Here is a 26,560-nt window from a genome sequence, read left to right as displayed (position 1 = left end):
GGTCTATGAGAGGGGCTGCAGCCACTCCAGAATTCACCATAGCCCTCCCAGCACTGCTGCTGCCCTACCTGAGAGCAGCATGGCCTAACCCTCCTGCTGGGAAGAGCCTGGAACAGCCCTGGCCCACAGCAGCAGCCAGCGCAGATCTGAGGACATACTCCCCCCTTTCCCTCCTGGGAGACTGTGTAGCAGCAGCACTGGGGGGTGAGAACAGGGGCAGGGGCTCGCATGCTGCTGTCACTAGCCACCACCCCATGCTGCTGCCACTCCCACTCATGGCCCTGTGTTGCACCCGCACCACTTTCCCACAGCCAGCTGTGCATGTGGCTCTGCAGGCTGCTGACAGGCCTTGCACCCAGTGAATTGCGTGCTGTCTGTCAGCAGCCCATGGAGCTTCACGTGCAACCAGCCATGGGAAAGTGGTGCAGGTGTGGTGGCGGTGCAGCGCGGCGGGTGGTGATAGCACCGGCGGCTGCTGCATGCAAGTCCTCCCAGTTTGGCTGACCGGGTGGTACCTGTGCGACCAACAGAGGGACATCACTGCCCTCACTCCCGCCCCTGTGGCCTGCTTCTGGGAGCACGCTTCCCCTCCTGCCCCATGCACACTTCCCCTCCTGCTCCCTGTCCCCTGCATACTTCCCTTCCTGCCCCCTGCCATTCAGCCCCTCACTACTTTCCAGGAAGGGAGAGAAAAAGAGTGAGCTGAGGTGTGGGGGGAGGTGGCACCTGGCATGCTGCTCCCCCATCCCTGGGTAAGAGGTGAACTGTGGGAATGTGCCAGGGGAGATGCTGCCTCACCCTGGGGTGCACTCCATCCCTGCCCACCTGTACATACCTCCTATGGCCTTTCTGTGTACTCCCAGTTGACAACCCCTGTCCTATTTCATTGTATGAAAATACCTTTAGCCTCATTTTGGAAACCATATATTAGGATGATCAATTTGCTAAACCATAGATCTCATATTACATGATCTCCTGTGTCCTAAAATGTGTGATCAACCCCAGACAGTTGCACTGAGCCTTTTTAAATGAGAATAATAACAACAATAGCATCAACAACAATTTCTTTTCATATCCAGAATTTTTAATTCTCTGGCTCCTCAGCATTGCTTTCCTCTTATGCATTAATCCTCTCTATTGCAAGGTATGTCATTTAAAAAAAATATTTACTAGAAATAACCACAGTTAGTTGTATTTTACCTGTCCTTTATGAAAGATAAAGGTGTATTTTACCTGTTCTTTAAAAACATAGATATATTTCACAGCAGAAATGCACTTGCTATCCATATAAAGATCTAAATATCTTGCATATACATTGGGCTGGGCTTTTTCTGCCTGAAGTAATATTTGCCCAAAAGGAATAATGCATGGAAAGTCTCTTGAAGTATAACAATATTATTGTCACAAGTATTGTCTCTGCAAGATGATGCGTCCTGAAATGTGATGTCAACATTTATCAAATAAAATATTTTATTTGAATCTGGCTGGATTCAGTAGGTATAGGTGGTGCCTATTTTTTATCTGAATATCTGTGTTGTTGTTACCTTGCCTATCATCCTTCACAAAATATTGAGTCAAATGTTGTTATCCTTAGGTTTGATGTGAGCACCTGCAACATTTTAGAATTGTATCCGTGTACCTGTGTCTATCTGAATTCTGCCTTGTAGCTTCCCAACTCTTCTCAACATGTTCCCTTGTGAAGATGTTTTTAGTGAACAGTAGTGAAAAACTGTTCAACTACTGTATTTAAATAAAGCTTCTCTTCAGGAATTTTAGTTGTGTCTATCTTGAATCAAGTGATCATTAGTTATAACATGTTTAACTTTGCTGCCATATTTTGGTCTACTGGCTACACTTTATTATATTTAGATTTGATTTCCCAAAACATAGTTGGAAATTACAGGCCTTAAGATAGTTGAAGTGCACATTTATTGAAGATGGTACATTTGGAAATGCATTTGTGTTTGAAGTTGCTTTCAAAGAAATTAGTTGACCTACTGTTTATAATAAATATCACTAGTAATTCACCCCTCTAAATGGAAGTTTGTTATACTGATAAACTCCAAGTCATCTAGCTATGATTATGGCAGCATAACAGATTCATTCTTCTGGAGAACCTTCTTTTTTTTTTTTTTTTTTTTTTGCTGCACAGATTTCTTACACCAGTCTCAGTGTGAGAACAGAACTGGAAAGGACCTGGACCATAAAATGCAGCTGCCTGCATTAACAGTCAATCAGTTTCCCAACAGATCTACACGATCAGCCATTCTGACACCTCTCACCAGGTTTATGAAGCACCCTATAAAAATATATAAGTGTTCTATCAGCGTTTGCAAGAATTATAACAGTAAAGTTCAGATTCTGCTGTTGTTAGAGCTAGTTCAAAAACTTCACAAAGTGGATCTTGCCTGTCTCCTAATTCAGATTCTATTTCAAATTTTATGATGAGGTAGAGTATAAATGAAAACATCTTTTATATATCACCAGCTAATGTCTGAGTTTTAAAGAAGTAGTGTGATGTTGGATAGAACTGTCTTTCAGACACTACTTTTCTCTACCTTGTAAGAGAAAAATCACAAGTAAAGGGAGAAGCAGCTGTACTTCTATAAAGTATTGGCTGGCTAATTTTTCAATATCAAATATTTGATCCAGGTGACTAATGTCCACAGGACCTATGCTCAAATACTGGCATCAGTCTACTTTTTAAGGCACTTTGTAAGTTTGGATTTCACTTCCAGCTGTTTTATGTGGCCTGAAGCTCTGAGAGGAATGAATGCTAGCTCTCTTATCTTTTTCTGCCAATGAAAGGGTTATTTGCTTAAGAAAAAAGGTGACAGAGGAAGTTTTTTTTGGTTTTGTCTTTTTTTGGATGCACATCTATTTTCCCCCTTGTTTTCTGTTATATATTTTTGAACACATTGGTAGCTCTGGGACAAGACTTTGGGATACTGAATCTTTCCACAGTTATACATGCATTTGTTAATTAAGAACAATAATGCATATGTTAAGCAATGCTCTGCTGAGTTGTTTAATGACGTTTTGTAATAATGGTTGCTACAGCTCTGCAGCCCACAGTTGGGATGTGCCCATCTGTGCTACACCATCCAGAGCAGTGGTATCCACCCCTATTGGCTGGATGCATGGTGCAGGGTCAGTGTGTGGGCCAGATTCCACATGGGGTCAGTCTGCAGGTGTGATCCTGCCTACCAGCCTGCCCTGCATACTAGATCTGGCTGCACACCAACCTGCCCTTGCATGCCAAATAAACCCATGCGCTGGCATGACCCCCTGTGATTCTGCCACAGAGGGACCCCATGCATCTGCCTGACCAGACATTAGTATGATATTGTGCACAGGACCATGATATATGGCTTGCAGGGCTTCCTGCAAATTTGGCAGCGGGGTAGCAGAAATTAATGCCACCACCACTTCCCTACCACCAAATTTCTAGTCCCATGGGGAGCCTCACAGGCTGAATGACACCATGAGCCAGATGTTAAGCACCACTGTTCTAGGGCATTGTCACTGCTGCCTCTATGCCGATTCTTCTTCAGAAATAGCTTTTCTGATATATTAGCACTTTTAACTGTACACAGAATTAGTCTGCAATATGTTGGGGGTCTTTATTTTACTTTGTTCCTAATTTACGGCCAGCTACAGGCATTACACTTATGCCAGTATAAGAGCTCAGAAACTGGTCTATACCCAGAACAGAAAAGAAGTTCGACACCCATAGACTAGTTTAAAAATGGCAGAACCGTATCTAAGATGTTTTCTTCCACACCAGAAGGTGAATGGGTATTCTTTTTCTTAGATTGTTATGAATTGACAAAGTTGCCAAAATAGTAGAGATTCACTTCTGGAACTCTTTTTGTAAGAAAGAATGTAGAAACATTAGTTTCCTTTCAATTTGTGTTACTGGCAAATAATGTTTACATTTTTAATGCCACCTTTTCTTAGTGTACTGTGAATCTTGTTTTCTTTTTTAGACTGATTTACCATGGGATAATTTCATTGGTCTACCCTTCAGGGAAGAGACCCATCTTAATTCCTCAAAACACAGATGAATAGTTCAGATTGTTCCTTCTCATTTGCATTACTGGGACTGGTCTACTTGTCTGCAGATTTTCCATCTTACTTTTAATCCTCTTTTGCAATTGATGAATAAAAAATATATTCAATAGCACTGGTCCTAGTAGAGTTTCTTAGGACACATTACTCACAATGTTCTTTCATGCTGCAAATTGGCCATGTATTTCCTATTGGCTCCCCCCCACTCCATTTTTAAAAATAGTTTCTAATTAAGAATAAAACTATTTTGCTCCTTTCTGTATCTTCTTAGTATCTTACTAGCCTCTTGTGGGGGACTTTATTCTCCTACAAGACAATCCAAATAAATTAGATGTACCATTTTATTTTTTGCAATACCTTGTTGACTCCCCTAACTTCTATGGCATGACTTATGCAGGAGATCAAACTAGATGATCATAATGAAGCCTTCTGGCATTAACATCTATGAATATGGATTCTCATTTTAATTTCCTGTGCAGACAGATGAAAATCCGGTTTCTTTCATTTAATTCTGCTATTCTTTTTTAGTATCTGACAGTTATTTCTATAAAGTTTTCAAACTGAGTAAGAGCTATAATCAGTTTAGCTTTGCAAGATCTAATTATTTTGGAGTCTAATGGAATGAAAATACATTACAGTCCCTATCTCTCCTGATGACCCAAAATTGCAATTAATAAATAATGGGCTTATAAACATGAAAAAGCTGACCTGCAGTTACATTAGGCTTTTTTTACAGGAATCTCAAAGTAAATTTTTCCAAAAGCTGATATGCAATCTATTTGATGGAGGAGGAAATTAAGACACAGTGAGATTGTAAATTGTCGAGATTCACAAAGCAAAACAGTAGAAGAATCAAAATGGTAAAAAATGAAAATAAAATTAGCATTTACCTGTTTTTAGCCTTAAAATATATAAATGCCTTAGCAGATGTCAATACCATGGACCTCACTTTTAACCTACAGTCCTTTGAATTCAGGCTGGGACTTTTCAGGGCATAAAGCCCTATTAGGCTCCTTTTGAGAATTTCAGTTTGCTTCCTGTTTGGTTCAGTGCCAAATCTTGGGTGGGCCAGGGGCAGTTCACAGGGTGGCTCAGGGATTGCAGAGGCAAGGAGCTTCCACACTAGGCCCCATTCTGCCCTGCCATGCTGGGTTTCACCTGTTGGGCCATGGCGGGGGCAGCAGGATGGGGAGCCTGAGCAGAAAGTGGCCAGCACACTCTGCCCCTGACCCATGCAAAAATCTAGTGGGCATGTTCCCTCCCGCTCCCCTCCCTGGGCATGTGCACAGCAGTGGGAGCCAGATCCACCCCCCACCCTGCAAAGGAGCCATCTGGCTCCATCCCACACCCCGCTGGGGCCCTGTGGCCATGCATTCCAGCCCTGGGCCCCATGCATGGCCCTGACTGGGCAGCAGCCCTGGCCCCAGCCCTGCCCAACTCCCTTCCTCCCTTTTTCTCTCTACCTCACTATGGAGGCCTCAATCTCCCCTCCCCCTTGCCAGACTTACCTGCGGGAGCTGCTCTCCAGGCTGCTAGGAGGCCATGTGCATGTGTGAATGTGCACATGCACATAGTGCCCCCTGACTGACTGCCATCCCCCACTTCCCCCATCCCCTTGCAGGCTGCCTGCCTGCAGGGAGCTCTTTTAAAAAGTGGAAAATATCTGTGTTTCTCCCTTTAAAATGAAAAATCCATGCTTTTCTTGGTTAAAAGGGAAAATACATGAGTTTTTTCCCATATTTCTGTGGGAAACGGAAAACCCAGATCCCTGTTAATGACTGGCAGATGTTTATTTTAATCCCCTGCCTGCAGGCCTATGGGATAAAAAATCTCTTCAAATTCTATTCTACTACACCTTGTAGAACATCTAAAGAAAAGGACAAATGTAGCAAATATAGGGTAAGTGATTTATTTGGGAATTAAATAAAGATTAGATTTTTAGTGATAACAAATAGCTGAAATGATTAATTTCCCCCTCCCCCCAGGATAAGTGATTGTGCTAAGTAGCATCAGTGTTTGAAAAGAGATTATAAAATGTGTGGTAGTATAATCCGTTAAAAACAACTCATGTTTAGGAGTTAACAGAATGTCATTCTTGTAAAATATGAACTGTACCCAAAACTACTTTTAATTTTTAAATGGTGAAATCACTTTTTATCGTTGTTTTAATGTTTTATAATACACATGGTTATTGTAACCTATCAGAGAACCTACAATATAAATCAAAGAAACATATATTGTGAAGTGTGAATTGAGGGCCATAGTGTGTGTGTGGGGGTACAAAGTACACAATGGGAGGGTGTGGAATATATGTGAAGCCATAGAGAATTATGGCTAAATCCTTTGAAGCTCCATGATCCTAGTTCCTGAATCAGCCAAAATTGTCATCACACTTTTTTATAAGATCCGTTATGGCTTTATAGCGATAGTTTATATTACTGGTTTTTAAAGTCATAAATATATGATATACTTTATATTAGGGTGGTGTGAAATTTCACTGGGTGTTTCATTTCAAAGCTGTTTCGATGTGTTTTGAGCTTGAAACAGCAAAACTGAAGCAAAACGAAGGCCTTTGAAATGAAAGAAGGGAACTAAAAATGTTTCGAAAGATTTGAAATGTTTTGAACTGCGAAGCCGGGTTTGGCTTCAGCGCTGGTCCCAGCCAGCAGCAGCAGGCTCCTGTCATCCTGTGAGATCCGGGGAGGATTCTAGCACAGCCCCCAGTCATCCCAGTGGGTGCCAGCCCCCAGATCTGTGCACTTAACGATACCATGCTGTTGCTTCCAGCTGGGGCCAGCAGCAGCACCAGTCTTCCTGGTGCTGGGTGTGGGCTGAGTCTGGCACAGCCCCCGCAGCTCTCCTGGGGGTGCAGGCCCCCAGTCTGCCTGCCAGATGACAGAAGGCTGGTGCTACCATGTAGGACTGGTGCTGGGTGCAGCCTGCACCCAGCACCTGGAAGATTGGTACTGCCCCTGGCAGCAGCAGCCTCCTGTTATCTGGCAGGCAAATTGGTGGCCTACCCACATCCCCAGAAGAGCTTCAAGGGCTGTGCTGGACTTCTCCTGGGGCTGTGGGCTGCTGATCTGCCTGCCAGATCACAGAAGGTTGCTCCTGCCAGCTGGGCCAGTGGCAGCACCAATCTTCCTGGCACTGGGTGTGAGCTGCACCCAGTGCTGGTCCCAGGCGGAGAAGTCCAGCGCAGCTCCACAGCTCTCCTGGGGGTGTAAGCAGGCCCCCAGATCTGCCTGCTGGATAACTGGAGGCTGCTGCTGCTGGCAAGTGACAGTTTTCCTTGTCAGCACCTTAAGGTGCAGTTTCCCAGAAACCCATGCACCTCCTGAAACATGGAAGGCTTCATGCTCTTAGAAGGGGCTACCATGTCTACAAATTTCATCTCAATCAGGCTAGAAATGGAAAAAGTTATCAGCAGTTTTGTGCTTCCCCATTAGTCTGTGGGTGAAACGTCAAAACAGCGAAACAGTTTTGACCAAACAAAATGGAACAGCACTTTTGAAATGAAATGAAACTCAAAACAAAACACTGTTCTGTAAAAATGGAAGTCAAAGCGGAATGTTGCTGTTTCACACAGCCCTACTTTATATTAAATGAGGAAGATGCAATATGCTCTTCCATATTTTTCTCCAGAGTTCCTAAACTCTAGAATCTTCTTCCATGTCCATAGCATTTCAGTGGATGCGTCTACACAAGACATTTTACCACACAGTTGATTAATTGATTGCACTGTAAACCATCAACATCTACACATGCAGGCATTTAAATCTACAAATGCAGGTAACAGATTTGTGCCATAGAAACTGCATGGTATCACACCAACAGGGAGCAAATTTGTTCCCAGTCAGCCGTACCCCAGGGGTAAGGGGCTTGGAGCTTCTCCAGCCCTGGGCCGGGGGATCTTTTTGCTTGTCCCAACCTGCCCTTTCAAATTTCTGCAGTGACCCTGCCACCACTTGCCTGCCCAGGGGCGATGTGTAGGGGGTGCACAGGGGTTCATGTGCACCCCTGAGAGTAGTGGTGCACCCCCCTGCCAGACTGCGCTCCCTGTTTTAGGGGGCAGGTGGGAGCACAAGTGCCCCCCTGTGAGTGATAGCCAGGGAGTGGGGCTGCCAGCAAAAGCTGCAGGACTTCTGGAAGCAGCACAGCTGCTTTCATGGTGAGTGTGATGGGGAGGGGGTCCCCAGCAGCCAAATCACTGCCTGGTGTCCAGTGGGCACATGCCCCCCCTGATTCAGGAGGCACTAGACACCTATGTGCCTGCCTGTTCTGTGTTGTGTACTGCAGGCACCTGCACAGGCCTCGACTCTCACCCACAGCCCCTGAGGGCCATCGAGGGAGGCACACTGGTATCATCCCTGATGCCACACACTGCCACTCAGGGGCCTAATTGGTCCCAGGATGAGACTACAGACCTCATAGGACTTTGGGGTGAGGCTGAGGTCTAGAACCAGTTCGCCTGGAGTGGGTGCTCCAATGCCCACATCTATGAGGGCCTGGTGGCCCACATGAGGGAGCATGGTAACGATCATTTGGCAGACCAGTACAGCATAAAGATCAAGGGTCTATGGGCACAGTGGATCTGTACCAGTGACCACAACCACCAGACAGGGGATGATCACAAAACCATGCCTTTTATGCAACAACTGGATCACATACTCAAGCCCCAGAACTCTGGGTGGAGCACACCATGTTCTCCACTATAGACAACCTGCTAAAGCCTCTACCATGGCCTTGCAACAGTGACAAGATGTCTCAGAAACAAACTTTTTCTCCTGGCTCTTCAGGTCTAGCAGCTGCATGTGTGGGGAGAGGCATGAGCTGTGTGCAGGGATGCATCTTCAGGATCACTGCTAGTCTCAGCTGGGGTCCTCCATATGGGCTGGCTCTGGCAGCAGTGGACTCAGGACCAGACCTGGCTGCTGGACTGGTCACCATGGTGGAGGAGTGGCTGGCAGACTCATGGGCCTGGCATGCAGGGGACATCATATGTGAGCTAGAGAGGGACCGGATGTTCTTGGACAGGTTCCTGGCACTCAAGGAGAGGTACATCACCCTCTTCAAGAGGATTCTGGAGGCCGAGGAATGGGAGGCCACAGTGATGGTCAGGTCAGTGGAGACCATAGAGGAGGACTGCCAGGTGCTGGCCACCATCCTGGCCCTGACAGTCACCTTCATCCCACTCACTGCCCTGTCACCTGACAGCCACCTACCACCCAGCCACAAGCTGCCCAGTGGGCTGAGGTGCAGCAGTGCCTCCTGCGGCCTGGTCCTCCTGCTCCAACACCCAGCCTGGGTCCACTTCCATCTGTCCCCCTCCCACCTGAGTCCCCCCCTGCTGCTCACCCAGGCTTCATGTGGTCCTGGAGTAGGGCCCACAGTGAGACCAGTACGGTGCGTGGGCTTTGCTGGCCCTGGCCATAGGCTGTAGGAAGGGAAGCTGGCCTTGCCATCAGAGTTACAACCACCCTCAGCCACAGGTGAGCCTGCCACCTGCCATCCTCACTGTGGGATGTACGTTCATGGTGGGGTAGCCAGAGGCTGGGGTACTGGGTGCCTACCCCCAGTTTACCCTGTATATGTTCCCCCACCCCACTGTCCTTTGTACACAGACTACAAGGGAAAGAGGGTATTGGTAGTGGTGGGTGGGATGGCTGGTGCTAGGTTTCTGGGTCAGGGGGGAGGGACTCTGTGGCACAGGATGGGAGGGGAAGGGGGCTGTTGTTCGGGAGGGAGGGTGGGATGGGGTCTATGTTTGTGGAGGGAAATGAAGTACTTTCTAGAAAACTCTCTACAGTGAGTATGGTGCTATGGGTACGTGGTGAGGCTGGGGTCTGTGGTCAGCTATCCAGCTGGCCTACAGCATGAAATGCAGGAGCTGGTAGTCTTCCAGTGCCTTTTGTACCCAGTGCCCTGGCCCCTACTGCCAGATGTACAGCTTGCTCTGTGCCTTGGAGGGTGGAGAGTGACATTGCTGTCATTGCCACTGCAGCCGGCAGTCCTGGTGTCAGTCATCATCCGCCCGCTGTACCTCTTCCAGGCGAGCCTCACAGAAGAGCTTCCCCTGGGCCTCACAGATGTTATGTATCACAAAGGCTGTGATGATGACCCAGGGTATGTTGGCCTCTGTGACCTTGAGGTAGATGGTGAGGGTGGTGATAGAAGAAGGCAGGAATATAGCTATTTTACTAATATCTACACACCAGTTCTTGTTTTTAGTTAAACTATGCACAACACTGTTTTTAGTGTGGCTTTTCACTATGGATACGTATTGCCTTCGTCACCAAATCCTCAAAAGAGGCTTCAAGAGAGAATTACACCTTTTTAACACAGCTGTCATCAAACCATGACAAGTTCTTCATTTTGCCCATGGAGTGAAAGGAGGTTTATGTCAGAAGCCTCCCTAATCCATTGTTTTTTAGAAGACTCTTATAAAGGATCTACGTCAGACATCTCATCTTCTGAGAGACTGAAACTTATTCCAAGTGTTGTGGATATTCCACACAGTCCAAAGCCATCTGTGTTGCCAATACAGGCACTTCTATAAGTACATGGATAAGTACTACATGTATTAGCTATAGTTTTGGAACAGAAACATTGTTGACTGTCTAAGGAATATGTGCTGTATTAGTTTTCCTGCCTGATTTTTGGCCATCTAGCATGTAAGAGACCATTTCCTTGTTGCACATTAGGGCTAGGGTCAGGCATTACACACAAACCAGTTTACAGCTTAGAAACTGGTTTAAACCTGTAGCAGAGCAGATGTTCAGTGCACATAACCCAGTCTGAAAATGGCTGAAACTGGTTTGAGATAAACCTGTCTGAATGTAGCATGAAACTTAACTGATTTGGGTCAAGCCACTTTACGTAATGTCTGTCCCAGACCCCTCCCTGGTTTAAGTTAAACCAGAGTCCCCCAGTATCCTAGATGCTTTGTTACCCTAAGCAGGGCTCTGCTCTCTACTCTAGCCCAGCAGGGCTGGCCCTGCCCGTTTGCTCCCTGGCTGGAGCTCCATCTGATTACTACAGGTACAGTTGCATCTGTCTGGCTTCCTCCTGCTCCCCCCACTCCCCTCTCTACTCAAGCAGGGATTCCCCTCTCCCCTCTGGCTTACACAGACACTTCTCAGCATTAGCTAGCATACTACATGCTGGCTATGGTCTGTGCTGTGGGAGAGGAGACAAAGGCAGACAGGAAAGTGTCAGCTTAGGGCTTTTTGGAGCTAATCAGCAGGTACCTGGTAATGTCCCTCCATTCCTTCTTTTGAAAAAGTCATTTAAGAAGAGCTTGAAGTAATGAGAGAGGCTTTTGTTTTCTTTGATGTACTGATAAATGCTAACCACTCCCTGTGTAACTCCCTCCTGTGTAATTAAATGTTTTGTTATCAACAGTGAGGGTGGGGGACCCCTCCCTAACTAGAGCATCCTGCTGGGGTCTGGCCACGCCCTCCCCCTCAGCTCAGCACTATGGAGAGGAAGGGAGGGATGCTCTAGAACCCTCTGGCTTCTAGCCTGAGCCACTGCAGGCACATGTGCCTGCTTTTCTTCAGTTCAGAGGGGATGTCTGTACAGTTACAAACTGATTCAGCCTAGCCAGGTTAGACTAACCTGCAACAATTAAATCAGTTCAGGCTCAGCTTTTTGAATGTCTGTCCCTAGCCTAGGAGAAGTATTGCCAACAGAGAGAGAGAAGTGATTATTCCTCTCTGTACTGTGCTATGCATGCTCTGCATGGTTATTTTTAGCTACTATATTGTTGTAGCAACATACTATAACAAGGGAGCACATTGCTATGACGATGTAGCTGTAGCATTCTGGTTTGTTACCGCCAATGCTACATCACTGTAGTGTGTTGTTACGGTGACATAACATCACATGTAGATGTGCCCACTGAGACCTAGAAGGTTTTTGGGTTTTTTATTGCTGAGTGAGTCTAAGAAAGGAATACTACATTAAAGCTACCAAGATCATTGGATATTATTATTCATATAGCCAGAAAAAATCAAAACTGTAAAATTGTAACTAATAAAACAGTGTGGGAATTTGTCAAAAAAAAGTTCCCAGAGCACGTGGCCTACATATGTATATATGGGGCTACCAGTAGCATACCTTAAATTCTGTAACAAACTCTCTGAAACAGTTTTCTATCATGTGCACATGGTTCCAAACCATTACTCGAGTATCCAGAATTATTAGAAACTAGCTTTAAGACATGAGAACACAGAAACTCTCTGATTCTTTATTAGCTATTGAATGCATCCAATGCTTCTGTAGGTTGGATGCATGGGTTTCTGACCACGCAGCGTAGAGGGAATGCTGGTTTCTTCTCCTGTATCCTGTATTGAGCACAGGCAGTGGAAGTGCTTCTCATATTTTACACATTTATTCAGTTTTCCCAGACAGGCTGGACAGTAGTGATGCTACATATTAATATGTATAGGTCTGCTGCTGTACATTTTGGGCAAGTTCTAATATATTTTTTATAGTAATAGGAGTTGGGATTCCTGTCTACACCAGAGACTCTAGAACAGCATTTGAAAAACACAATACATTTTGACAGTGTTACAGAACTACTAAGTATCTTGGTGGGGACTGGGTTTAGAAGGCATTTTCATCACCAAACATTTATCTTGCTGCTGTTTGGAACCATGTTAAATAGCCAGGAGTTGAACATGATTTTATGTCAAAAGCTTCACGTCCATTAGGGAACTTGCCTATTGCCAGAAATCAGTACAGATGAATCAATTCTTAAGACAGGTTAACTGTGAGCAGAGGCAAAATAGCAGCTGACACACAGTCAGAACTTGCTTAACTTCACCCATGACAATATGCAATAACAGAAATTTAGTAGTAAGCAGTTTTCTTTGTGTGGATGGTGTAGAGATGACGAGGATACAGTGATACTTACCAAGAGCCATCAGGAGCTGGAAATAGAAAAAAGAGCTCCCAGGGAGCCATGGTTCCAGAGCAGCTGCTCCATAACACTAGAGTAGTCCTGAAAGGAGAGGGAGAGAGGAGAAGACCCAGATAGAAAATTCACGGGATCCATACATCCTGGAACAGAGGAACAGACATGGGACAGCTGCAGTGGTGGCAAGCTGACAGCCAGCTGGCTGAGGGGCTCCGAAGACTTGCACTAAGCTAGGAGTCAATGGCTGGAGAAGCACCACCAGGGGAAAGAGTGCTAAAGCTGAGACTATGTCCCAGAGAGGAAGGATGAACTAGGAGAGGGTAGCTGAGCCCCTATGGACCCAAGTAAAACTTTTCCTTTCATTTTTTTTTGCTTAGAGATGCACCAAGCTGGTGTCTATGTGGATCGGCAAAATTGGGAGCCAGAACACCCAATGCAGTCTGTCAGGTTTAAAGGGGAAGGACACCCTTTTTTTTGGACTTATATATACCAAAGTATAAAAGGGGAAATTTAGGGACTACAGCCCAGAAAGGCTTTGTTTCATTTCATTTAATTTGGCTTGATTTCCTTTGCTTTCTCAATTATAAGGATGCTAATTATTATTAGTACCCAGCCTAGAGAGACTGGATGCTATACTCACCTAAGCCAGATGAGGCTGTCTGGCAGCCCACGGGTACTGGAGTTTGTTGCTACAGTTGACAAGACACATGAGAACCTAAAACACAAAGAAAAGACATTTAATAAATAAAAATTATTGAAAAGAAAGACCACTGAGTTTCAAGTTATTGAAAGTCGGCTGAATTTCTGGGTGGCACTAGACTGGGGTATATGTGAGGCTGGAGCCCCAGCAGTAACCAGCCCTAGATCCTAGTGTTAAGTGGTGGTTATAAATACCTCCTCCCAATAGAGATCTTCTTACAATATCAAGACATGGCAAATGAGTCAGGAACACAACTTAGACAAACCCAAAAGTGATTGTGATACCTACGATAGGGTGAGAAAGCTTCTAGTAAGTAATCTGACAACTTCACAGATGGATTTATTTTAACTGGATGGAGGACATGGGAATCGGGACAGTGCTCAGGAAGACCAGATAAGCTCTGGCTGAGGCTAGAGCACTGCCCTGTAAGGGGGGTGGGGGTGGGGAGGGATGGGGGTGAGCAGGGTGCTGAAAAGCCTCATGGATTGCTTGCAGAATGCAACCTGTTATGAGTCATTATGGGATCTGGTACAGATGTTTGTTATGGCGCTCTGACCTACAGCACTGAAGTCTGATATCACATCCATCCAGGATTATCTTAGAGTGGGATATGCCATTTTTATAGCACTTTGTGTGCCCTGACCATGGGTTTTGTTACAGGTGTACAGTGCTTTCTGCATGCATAACATACAATAAGTGTAACATCTGCACCTGGCCTTAGATTTGAAATAATTGGATAAAATAGGACAAAGGTTAAGCTTATTTTACATAAACTATGATGTTTTGTATATTAATACAGGCTATAGTCATCTAATATTTTTGTGCTTTTCATATGAAATTAACCTACTTAAACACATGACTTCTCTGACCATTTTTCAGGTTTGCAAATCACTAATTAGGCTCAGAAAATGATCTTGAAAAGTTTTATGAAATGTAATGCAAAATACCGATCATAGAAAATAGGATTTTTTTTTTCCAGTTTCCAGTATAACTTTCCCATCAGACTGGAGAGAGAGGAAAATATGAAATAATTGGGAAAGTACATAAAGTTCTATGCGTAATCTCATAATAATAATCATCCATAATATCCATAATAATAAATAAAATCCTCCTCCTTTGTGCTGCTTGAACTACTCTTCAGTAACAATTTGTTTTTTCCCCCTTTGGATAATTTGTTTCACTTTTTAAGTGAATAAGATTAAGAAAGTTTAGATTACCTAATAAGTGGATCATTATTTCATATTTGGTACTGATTTAGCATTAAAATTTGATACAGGGATTAATAGTATTCAGCTTCAGATACAAATCTTTATTTGTAATAACTTACTACCTGTTTCAGCCTTTCTTGAAGAACTAAGAAATACTGTTCTTCTAGAGGAAACACAGAAATTGAGTGACACTTCACTCAAGAAAAATCTGCCTCATAGAACTGATATAACACGTAGGAAAGGAAAACCAACAAATTATTAGTGGTCCTGAAAAAGAGCCGAGGATAAGGTTTCAAGATAAATATCATTGCAGATAGGTAGAGATGAAGTTTGTAGTTTTAAAAATCATAATACTCAGAATTACAGAACTGATATGGTACATAGTAGCCAATCTTTCTAATACATTACACTGAAGGATTCCACAAGAATGATAACCACAAATGTGCCTTGCCAGAATACATTTCTGTGCATTAGAATTGGAACTTTTGAATACTTTTCCTTTTTCTTTTCTTTCTAAACTGACAAATTTTTGTGTATTACAGTTCAAAAAAAAGATGATCAAATTAAAAGTTTAATAATTATTAATAATCTGAAACCTGAAGGGAATAGTTTTGATACAAAATATTTCTATGAGCATTCGTATGAACAACAGAACTTAAAATACATTTTAAACAAACAACTTGGGTTTGAAGTTTTGAAGTCATTTCAAAGATGGTTTTGCTTTTTCATTGTTATGAAGCTTATGAGACTTGAAATTACGCTGAGTATGAGTGTCTTTTACTTTTGAGAAGTTATGCTGTTGTGAGGAAAATTTTGCTTATTTGAAATGCATTATGGTATTTCACCTTTCAACCAATGTTTCCTGTATTGAGATAAGGGGCACAGTTACATTAAATATGTTAAAACCTCAGTATTTTGTTGCCAGTAAAATAACTTCCATGAATAGTACAGTTATTGCTAATTCAACAGATATTTAATTAGATCATATTTGGTGATAATAATTTAAATATAAAATAGTTTTTACCAAAATTATTGGAGTTTCTTTCAAGTGTAGAAAAACAAGCCTGCTTCCTATGAATAACACATCACTATGCCTATGGCAAGTGATTGTGGAGGAACAAATAATAGTATTCCTAAGAGGAATGTGACATTTTTTACAACTGAAACCCACAAATGAATATTTCTGTGTTACTGTTTTTTGAACTAGATCTTTCTATTTCAGGAAGCTTTGCATGTTTAAGGACTATTGGACTGAGACTGCCATTTTCTTCCATGATCTAAGTTCTGGGGGTTTTTTACCAAAATATTTTTTTCCTTTGCTTGCCAAACTCTGTTGGGGTATTTATGAATATTTTCCATATATGTACACAACTACTTTCTGAAGCACCAGAAAAAGTTTTAAGGCAAGTGATTTGCCTATACTCTTCCATTCTTTTCAAAATCATTGCAGTCTCCCATGATCAGCTGCTTGGCTGGGATAAATCATGTCTTATCAAGGAAGGCCAGAGAGTTGTGTTGAATTTCCCCACCTGAGGATTTGGCTCAGAATAATTGTGCTTACATTTTCACTGAACTCTGCAGGAAAATCTTGCATTACTTACTTACTTACTGTTTTAAACAGCCAGACCACTGGGTGGTATTATTTGCAGATTGCTCATTCAAAATATCACTGGGTAAAGTTTTATAAAAGGCCATGTCAAGAACTCTTCTAACATGGAGGTGAACTTTAGTATCATAGGTTTGAAAGGGACTTCAGCGGTTATCTGGTCCATTCCCCTGCACACTCTATTGCAGGAGATTCTAATGCTGTTCCTAAATCCTTCTTGTCCAATGCTTACAGTGCTTAACCAGCCTCCTCTTGAAAACCTATCATGAGGGAGATTTGTACAACTTCCCTAAGCAGTCTTTTAGATAGTATATTTTTCCAATGCTCCTTTAAATGGCAATGTATTTTTTTTTCTAAATGTTTTTAGTCGTAACTGATTTTGGACATGTTATAAAGGAGAAAGCTCTACATTTATCTTTTTGCTTATCTTGCCAAATTCCTTTAGTTAAGTCACATCCGCTGTTTGTTTCTTGGCCATTAAAGTGATTGTGACAGTGACTGCTCTTGGTCAAAATATAGGGCTTGCAGCATACCTTATTTTTTGTGTGCTCATTAGGAAGGGACATATCTATATGTGAGTTCCCACCAGTTCTGGGTTGTGGCTGAAAGTTAAAGGTTCAAGTTAAATCAGCGTTCTGTAGTTTCCTCTGGGCACCCAGAATCCATATTACCAATGGCATGGGCATGTGTACCCCTCTTGGCAGAACAATTCCATTATGGTGGTAGCCATAAATGGTGCATAGAATTACACTGTAATGAGAGAATAAGACAAAGTTCATTTTCAAGTCCATTCACATATTGTACAAGATTCTATTTATTTAACACTGTTGTTTACTATGTCCTTTGCATTGCATCTGGGCACATCACAGATAAAAACAGGTATACATTATAGTTGAGGAATCTGAAAAGCAAGAAAGAACAGATAATGTGTTAAATTTGATTACTGGATTTACAGTAATTCTCCAAATAGTCAATGATTTTCAGACCCTATATTCAGAAACTACAGTTAAACTCAGATTAATTGGAAGAAATCTTGAATCTTCCATGATTTTAATGTTAACAGTAACATACCTTTTCTAACATGAATGTAGGACGGTCTGGAAATTATACAGATACTAGTTGGGTACAAATCATGGAATAAAATAAAAATAAGTACAATGTTATAATGCATGCTTTAGTAATAGGATAGTATAATGATGTGTCAGCCATTTATTAGTAGGGATCTCTGGAATTTGTGCTTGAAGTGCACAATGCAGTAGCTTCCTTAATCTTGGAGTTTCTTATATGCACTCCCCTGCACAGATTGGTAGAAGGGTCAATCATTCATTGTTCACTGCTTGGGCCTCATGGTTAGGAAATGAAAACTGTTGTGCTTTTTGCCTCCTGGCCATTTAGCATGGGCAACGAGTGACGGGGCCCTTCCAGCAACCCAGGCGGGGCTGGGGGGAGAGAGAGGGCACATGGGAGAAACTCCAAGATTAAAGAATCAGGACTCCTGGTAGAGGTGATATCTTTTATTAGACTGACTAGATTTTTTGCAGAAAAATCTCTTTAATTGCAACCTTTTGGGCACAAACACCCTTCTTCAGCAATAGGAGAAGAGACTGTAAAAGTTCTCCTGGGTAGAAATGAAAGGGGATCAGCGGGCATTGGGGGAGTCACTGTTCCTCCGTGCACTGCCAGGAGTGACCAGGAATAACGGTCACAAGCTGGCTGAGGGCAGGTTTAGGCTAAATATCAGGAGGCGCTACTTCACAGTCAGGGCGGCTAGGATCTGGAACCAACTTCCAAGAGAGGTGGTCCTGGCTCCTACCCTGGGGGTTTTTAAGAGGAGGTTGGATGAACATCTTGCTGGGGTCATTTGACCCCAGTATTGTTTCCTGCCATAGCTGGGGGTTGGACTAGATGATCTGCTCAGGTCCCTTCCGATCCTAGAAACTATGAAACTATGAAAATTCATATTTCATAGGAGAGTTGAAGGTGTGGTAAAATCTCCTGTTTGGAACAGTTCATTTTATGCAGATTAGGTTCAGAGAAAAGTTGGATTAGTTTGTTTACCTTGACGTTGTTTGGTGGTAAGCAGGATGTAGTCATATTTCCTTCTTGTTATGGTGTTTCTTTAAGATTAAAGATAATGCCACAATGTGCACTTCTGCAGTGAATGCTGGAGATCGCTCTTTAATAGGTGTTACAAAAAACACTAGGCCGGTGGTTCTCAACCTTTTTAGACTTGAGGCACCCACCCCCTGTAACTTGAATGAACTGAACAGTGCCTCATTTCAGAAATTGATTTATTTATTATGGTGCTTAGGTCCTTGCAGAGAGGTTAGTGAGGGTGGGGGAACAGTCAGGCAGGGAGAGCCTGAGCCTGCCCTTACCTGTTTATATCCTCAAACTTCACTTAGTTCTTCACACTTCCTCTAGCACCCTTCAAAGGATCTTGCAGCACCCCAGGGCGCCCTGGCACCCTGGTTGAGAATCACTGCAATAGGAACATGTAAGCAAACTGAACTATGCTACATAAAATGTTGTCTGAAAATTTAAAAGAATCTAAGCGAGTCCAGTGACAAAATGCAGTTGAGTCTACCATGAGAACACACAGGGAGACAAGTTATAGATTGAAAGCTCTTTTTCAAATTCACTTCTTTCTATACATTTCTAGACTATTTTTATCATTATAAATTAACAATGTGCTGAGTGATAAAAATATGAGGTCATTAATAGTTAACAGACTATGTGGGTGCCACAGACAAGTTTTTACAGAGGTGGTGATAGCTCCCCCTGAAGTTGATTTGATTTGTAAGACCTGAGCACCTTTGCCAATTAGCCCTTTGTGTATAGGGTTGGTACATGCCTTGACAGCATGTGCAGTTCTGATGGATTAATAAACCATGAGAATTTAGTTGGCCTATGCTGTTTCACAATACGATTTGATTAGTTCAAAGCAGCCTGCTGAAGTTAATTCATTTTAATAGTAAGCAGCATTCTGTAGTGTTCTAGTGGTTCATTTATAAATATGAATTTGACTTCACTTGCCCATGCTTTCAGAGCTTTCCTGTGTAGATAACTAGCTGCTTGTGCCATTTTCCTAAAAGATGTAATCAGCCATTTCACTTACTGGCAATCAGATTTGCTGACTACGTGAAACAACATTTCTCTGGGTTATGGTTAAAAATGTTATACAGAAAAATTTTTGAACTTCACACAGTCATTGTAAGTTAGACAGATAACCGTAATGGACCTTAAGATAACTGAGACAGAGATGCTCTTCTTTGTGTATCAATCCAATTATAGTAATCTTTCACTGTCTTTTGCTATTATAGGATACGATGTCCACATTCTTCCAGTTTGGGGCTTCTATCCAGCAGGAAGCCATTGTCATGCTGAAAATCATGCAGGAGTATGACTGGCATGTCTTTTCTCTGGTGACCAGCACTTTTCCTGGATACCGAGACTTTATAAATATCATCAAGACCACAGTGGAAAACAGTTTTGTGGGCTGGGACATGCAGAACGTGATCGTACTTGATACTGCCTTTGGAGATGCTAAGACACAGATTCAGCTAAAGAAAATTCATTCATCTGTTATCCTGCTTTATTGTTCTAAGGATGAAGCTGTTTACATCCTAGATGAGGCACGTTCCCTGGGCCTTACAGGTTATGATTTTTTCTGGATAGTTCCCAGTCTGGTTAGTGGGAACACGGAAATCACTCCCAAGGAATTTCCGTCAGGGCTAATTTCGGTGTCATATGATGAATGGGACTACAGTTTAGAAGCTCGAGTACGGGATGGCCTTGGGATTATCGCCACAGCTGCATCAACTATGTTGGAAAAATACTCCTTCATTCCTGAAGCAAAAACCAGCTGCTATGGGCAACTAGAGAAGAATGAACGTCCATCTCACACTCTACACAAGTAAGGTTTATTGCTTCTTATGTTTTTGTGGTTTTTATTGTACTTACATGGCTTGGCCTTTTTTATTCATTCTAGTACCAACCCAGTTCCCTGTAGTAAAATAAAGCACCTATTTATTATTCCCATTAACCTATTTTTAAATTATGGTGCACTCACTTTATTTAATGTTGATTAGAGATGTCCACATGAACCTGCAGAAAGGCTAAATTGGTATACAACAACTCATACACATCCACTTCAGTTGACTTTCTTTCCTGTGGAGAGGTGCCGCTCCCTTAGGTCTGGTATCTTCAGAAATTAGGTCTCTGTACTAGGTTGGTTGGTGTTTGGGGTAAGACATTTGATCTTAATAAAATCTAGCTGATTATTTCAACAATTTTTCAAAACATATATAATACAGGGGTGACATTATCAAAATACTAGACTGGGGCTGTGTGACTCCATTAATTCCTGAAGCAAAGCTAATTTCTCAATTCTTAGTACATCAATATTTTAAATATTAAAGCGGTGATGTTTCCAACTATAGAAGTACTAGACTGTTTGGACAGCTATTGATGTGTAGTAACTGAACTCTACACTAGTTTGTGCTATCTCTATCTCTATTTTACCTTGAACACGTTTGTAAAAAAAGAGGTCTGAATTAATTTTAGTTGGCATAGACATATCTTACATCAGTCTTAAAATAGGAACAGGACATTTGGTTCTGGTCAATACAAACACTACAGTGGTGACCTTTACTCTGAGTTAGGTTTATGGTAGATACTGGAGTAGAAGTAAACAAAAATCCTGACAATTTTGCCTTTGTATTGCTTTCCTAAATTTCCTGTGTTCAAATCAGATCTGGTATTCGTCACTACCTGTACTTCAGTGTTTGTATAATGAATGATGCTGCATGCAGGTAAACAGCTTGTTTTCCATGGTGGAGATAGCAATGTTTAAGAGGTAGGTAAAATGACTCCAGAACTGGAATTTGTATATATGACTGGAATGCCTCAGGATCAAGGAAGCTAAGTAAATATAAGATAATATTCATGGATGCTTGTTTGACTAAAAATTGAAAGATCACTTCTATAATAGTCAAGATGCATTTTGTTTGATGGCTGTGCTTGCATGAGATTTATGCAAACATCTCTCTGGAAACAGGTGTTCAGTGAGGTATTTTTACAAGTATGTTAGAAATATGTCTTGTCTGTTATGAACTCTTTTGTGGGTTTGGTGGGGAGGAGGCCAGAAACCTTCAAGACCTGTCATCTGGCTTGAGTCAGCAATCATACAGCACAAATAATACAACATTCAAAGCACTAGTCATGGAAAATAGTTTGAGCTATCTATAACTGCAATGTAATTGTGTAAACTATTGAATACTTTTCAAATAATCAACATTTGCACTCTGAAAGATTCACAAATGGATGAAAGAGCTAAGTTGTTAGAGTTGCTTCTTGTTTCAAGAACTGTTTGTTCTTGAAAATATTAGGAAACTGAGGAGTTAGGGGAAGAATTTCTAGATTAAATTCCTAAATACAATATCACATGTAAATAGTGGTTATTTTCTTTTTCTGATAATGAAGGGAATTACAACTGTAATATTTAGAATTACATAGTTTTGATACAAAAATAAATACAGTTTTGATACAAAAATAAATAAATAAATAGAAAAGAGATGCTAGGAAATTATCTAGCACTCAGCACTCTGTGACTTTTCCTCTCCTCCCTGCTGACACAACCTATTACTTTCCCACTTTTTAGTATTAAGCTCCCAGCTCCCAATAACTTCAGAAATGACGGTTCAGCACTAGAGAAATATTATACCCAGCACTGGAGATTATTTTCAGAAAAATGCAGTATACACGATACGTAATGGAATGTCAGTTGCCACTTAGTTCATTGCTTGCATGATATATATTTGGGCTAAGCCAAATATCACTGTTTCCCCATTAGAATTTTGCACCTATTCCACTCAGTAAAGATTTCAGTGAACAGATTCAGTTTACAATTCAGGTCAGTTCAGTTTACAGTTTTTAGCTGTAATCTATCATGTACAGTATTAAAAACTGACTTCTAAATATGTAACTAGAAGTACATTGTAAATGATCAAACACAATCTTCACATCCCAAAGGCTTTCATGAAAGGACTTTGTATGTGGATGTCTTAGCCTGCTGTCTGCAGCAGGAGGTTGTGCTCTCTTATAAGCACCCCAGCCAGTCCTCGTAAGTGGCATAGTATAGTTCATAGGTAACAAACAAATCGAGAAATAAGCCAACAATCAAAACCCATTTGCCTGGTCACCGGCATGCAATGTGGAGCTCTCTAGCTCTGACGCCCAGCACCGCAGCCTGGAATCCTCATGCAGCAGGCAGCTGCAGCCATCACTTAATGCTTCTTCTAGGACTGTCCCTTTACAGTCTTCTTCCCAAGCTCTCTCCTCCAGAGTTTTTAACTCCCAGTGGGACACTCCTGCATTACCAAAAGCCCACAGCTGAATGCTGTTAACAGGGCTGGCTGTCCCTTTTTAAGAGGACAGACCAGCCTCTTACAGACTTCTTCAGACATCTCATGCAGTGCTAGCTTTTCAAATGTACATTGTTTGGCTTTTCTAAAGTAGATACATACTGGAAAGAGCAATGTGCTTTTGTGAAAACTTAAAATTTAATTTTGTCATGCAGTTTGTTAACACCTTCTTTAAGCCAAAGCCCAGAATAATTTATTCTTTCATTAATACATGAGTGAGATATTAGGAAGAGAAACAGATGAAACAGCTTGTTCAGGATCACACATCAGTGACAACGCTAGAAACAGAACCCAGGTTTCTGGATTCCCAGGCCAGTATACATGCCACACACCCTGCTGCCTTGCTAGAACTACAGTTGGGTCTGCTTTCTATTGGAAAACAACATGAATCGGATGAATCCCTGATATAAATCACCAATTACTAAATTATTTTGCTATGAGGGATTTCAGCATTTTTTTTACTTTGGTACTGGGCTAGATTTAAAACAAACAACAGAGCTCACAATTCAAAATGGATTATTATGCTACATGATCACACAGTTTTTTCTCAGTTTATCGCAAAGGCTTTATACATCTGCTTTGAAATTCCTCATAGCTGGTCCATATCAGTCCATGGGGATTATAATTGTGCAATATAGGCTAAATCCTCCTCCAGCTAAGAAGTTATTATTATTCCCTGGTATCACTGTCAGTTTAGGATGTACTCAGGACTTGGGCCACAAATCAAGTTCAAGCCTCCCTTGGCCATCGGGCCACTTGCTATTTTAGGAAGTGTGGACCTATGGTTGCTTCTCTCTGTATTAATCAGGATAACCAGACTGCATATATGAACCTACAGTTCCAGAGCACAACTCTCTCCTAAGTCCACTTTCATTTGTTGTGATAATTTTCTCTATTTTTCTCCAGCACAGAGCTCTGTCCATCTTGGCTGTTGATCAAAACCATATGCCAGCCCAATAATGCAAGTCAGTCAGCTTAGATTAATGTAGTGCTGGACACACAGTTCAGCAAAAAATAGAAACTAAACTCTTGTAGATATAGGATATCTTGACATAGACCAATAGATTTATAATGACAGTACCTGCATGTTGTATGAAGACTGTTATTTCTAAGTAGTGTTTTGAATAGTTACTATATCAATTAAAGCAAAATGGAAAGTAATGGTGGTGACATTAACTTCCTAAAACCAAAATCTTCCTGTTGTGTGTGTGTGTGTGTGTGTGTGTGTGTGTGTGTGTGTGTGTGTGTGTATGGGGTGGGGTGGGGGGGAGTTGCTGTTATAACTATTTGAAACTACATTCTTGTAATTCAGCAAATTCATTAGACATGGAAAATGCCCTTTTTCAGGATTTACAAGGTCTTGGACAGAAGGCCGTAAGAACTCATGCCTAAAACATCTACAACAGTGTATTCATGTCATCTTGTTAGAGGAGGCTGAAGAAGGCAGTATGATTTTTTCCACCAGTATATTAATGGCCAGCTTCTAAGTTTGATGGCAGAACATGTTCTGTATAGGTGGAGGGAGAAAATATTATCTGGGAGGGCTGAATATGTGTGCACTTGCATGTGTGTGTGTGTGCGTGTGCCCACATGTGCCCCCCAACAGGTAAGTATGTCATGAGGAAGGGATGCAGGGGGGCAGATTGAGGCCCCCACGGTGAGGGCAAGGGCTGGGGTGAATGGGGCTCTGGAGTATGCTGTGGGACACTCAGAGCCTGGGAGGCTCGTCCAGGGGTGTGGAGGGCTTCTGCTGCTGCACACACCCCAGCTGAGTCCCGGGGTGCATGTGACCCCCTGGTATGTGCATGGGGAAAAGGCAGTCTGGGCTCTACACCCAACTGCCTTTGCCCTGAGAAATGCAGAATGCCATGTACCTGACACTGCTGGGAGGCAGGACACAGGGCACAGTCTGGTGGCAGCAGGCACATAGCATCGCTTTACTCCCAGGGCAAAGACAGGAGGGTGCAGAACCCAGTCCACAGTAGCATCCTGCCTCCACCCTGTGCTATACAATGATTCACCAACAGTGGGAGGGAGGCACATGCCCCTCTTGCTTCCCCAGGTTGTACGCAGAAGTGGGAGCCACCCACATCCCTGGATGAGCTCCCCAGGGGTCCTGTAGTCCCATGACCCACCCTGGGGCCCCATTAACACCAGCCACTGCCCCTGCCTCTGCCGCACTCCTGCACTGTGGGGGCCTTGATCTCACCCCCCCCTTCCAAGCCCCTTCCCCTTCACATAGTAGACTGAAGCCCCTGACACTGGAGCTATGATCATGGCTGGCTGCTATCCTGGCTGCATGTCTGAGTGTATGCCCCTCCTGTCCCACCTGCTGCAGCAGCCCGGAGCCTGCAGCCAGGCTGCCCTGTGGCTCAGCCCACTGCCTTGCATTTGGGGCAGCTAAGCCCATTCGCCCTGGCCTTCCACTGCCTATGATTTTCTCCTTAGACTAAAGAATGTAACAGGGTGAAAATGGAGATATAAATATTAGTTATTTTTTCGGAAAATATGGGGAGCTGAGGGTTGATAAAAGGAAACTGATGCTGTACAAAATCCCCCAAACCTTACTACATAGCCCCTGTATAAGGAGGTAAGCATTGTGATATATAAATTAGTTTCTGAAATTGGGTGACACTCAATTCACAGAAGTAACAGACAATGGGGTCAAGTCCTGTGAGGGGTGCCATGAGTCCAAAAAGGTTGAGGACCACTGCTTTGTGATATCTGTAGAATTGCAACTGGCTACTGCCACTGGCTACCACGGCTTTACCAGCAAACCAGTCACGAGGTGGTCTTTATGTGAATATGTTTTCTTCTTCAGCCTCTGTTTGGCTGTTAGAGGTAGTTAGCTGTGTTTTTGGTAGCACATGATAAGAGTTTAATCAGTTCAGTTCAACCTGATTAACACCACTCTTCTGAGCTCATTGTCATTATTTCTGAAGGGGGCAACTAGAGTTTATGAATTAATAAGAGATGCTAATATCTATATTTTAGTGTTTAAAGTAGGCTTATCAAAGGTGATCTACAGTTGGTGAATCATTGGATAGCAATCAAATCGATGAATTACTATACCCTGTCTGCCAATCAGGAATCCTCATCCACGCACAAACAAATTAGAGGACCTGAAGAACTACTTGGGTTCTCTAATCCATCTCCTGCCATTAGGAAAATGTACACTGCAGTGTATTTTCTCCAGTCATTGCTCATCTGAAATAATTTTTTTAATCATCCAGGACACACTTGAATTGATTGTAAAAATTAAACTGGTAGGACTGGCAGTTTGGCATTCAATTGAGGGCTTCACCTATGATACTTGGTGTCTGAAGATCTGCCAGAATCTGTATAATCACTTCACACCTGGAGGCTTAGTCTTCATTCATGCTTTTAATTAAACAGTTAGCCATCAGTGCAGAAAAGTAGCAGTTACGCTTAACATTTCTGTTTAGACGTCTGTTTTAAAAGCACTGACAAAAGGAACTATTATGAGGGGTGCAATGGTATGACAGTTCAAGGATTAGCAAACTACAGCCTGTGGGCTGGTTTGAGGCCTTGGACTGAGACAGTTTAAGCAACACTCCAGTGGCACTGGGTTTTGCCCATGCTATACCACAGACAGGTGACAGGGGG

General features: G+C 42.6%; 1 protein-coding gene across 1 annotated transcript in view; it reads left to right on the top strand.

The window, feature by feature from the left end:
* Window positions 1–26,560, top strand: part of GRIN2A (glutamate ionotropic receptor NMDA type subunit 2A) — a 364,506-nt gene that overhangs the window by 206,101 nt on the left and 131,845 nt on the right. The window contains exon 4 of the mRNA XM_090023699.1: window positions 19,832–20,424. Within this exon, the coding sequence (XP_089879825.1) occupies window positions 19,832–20,424 (593 nt within the window). The remainder of the gene's footprint in view (window positions 1–19,831; window positions 20,425–26,560) is intronic.

The sequence above is a fragment of the Crocodylus siamensis genome, chromosome 12 (assembly GCF_052110815.1).
Source record: "Crocodylus siamensis isolate JL-2025a chromosome 12, ASM5211081v1, whole genome shotgun sequence".
Taxonomy (NCBI): Eukaryota; Metazoa; Chordata; order Crocodylia; family Crocodylidae; genus Crocodylus; species Crocodylus siamensis.
This window is presented reverse-complemented; position numbering and strand designations above follow the sequence as displayed.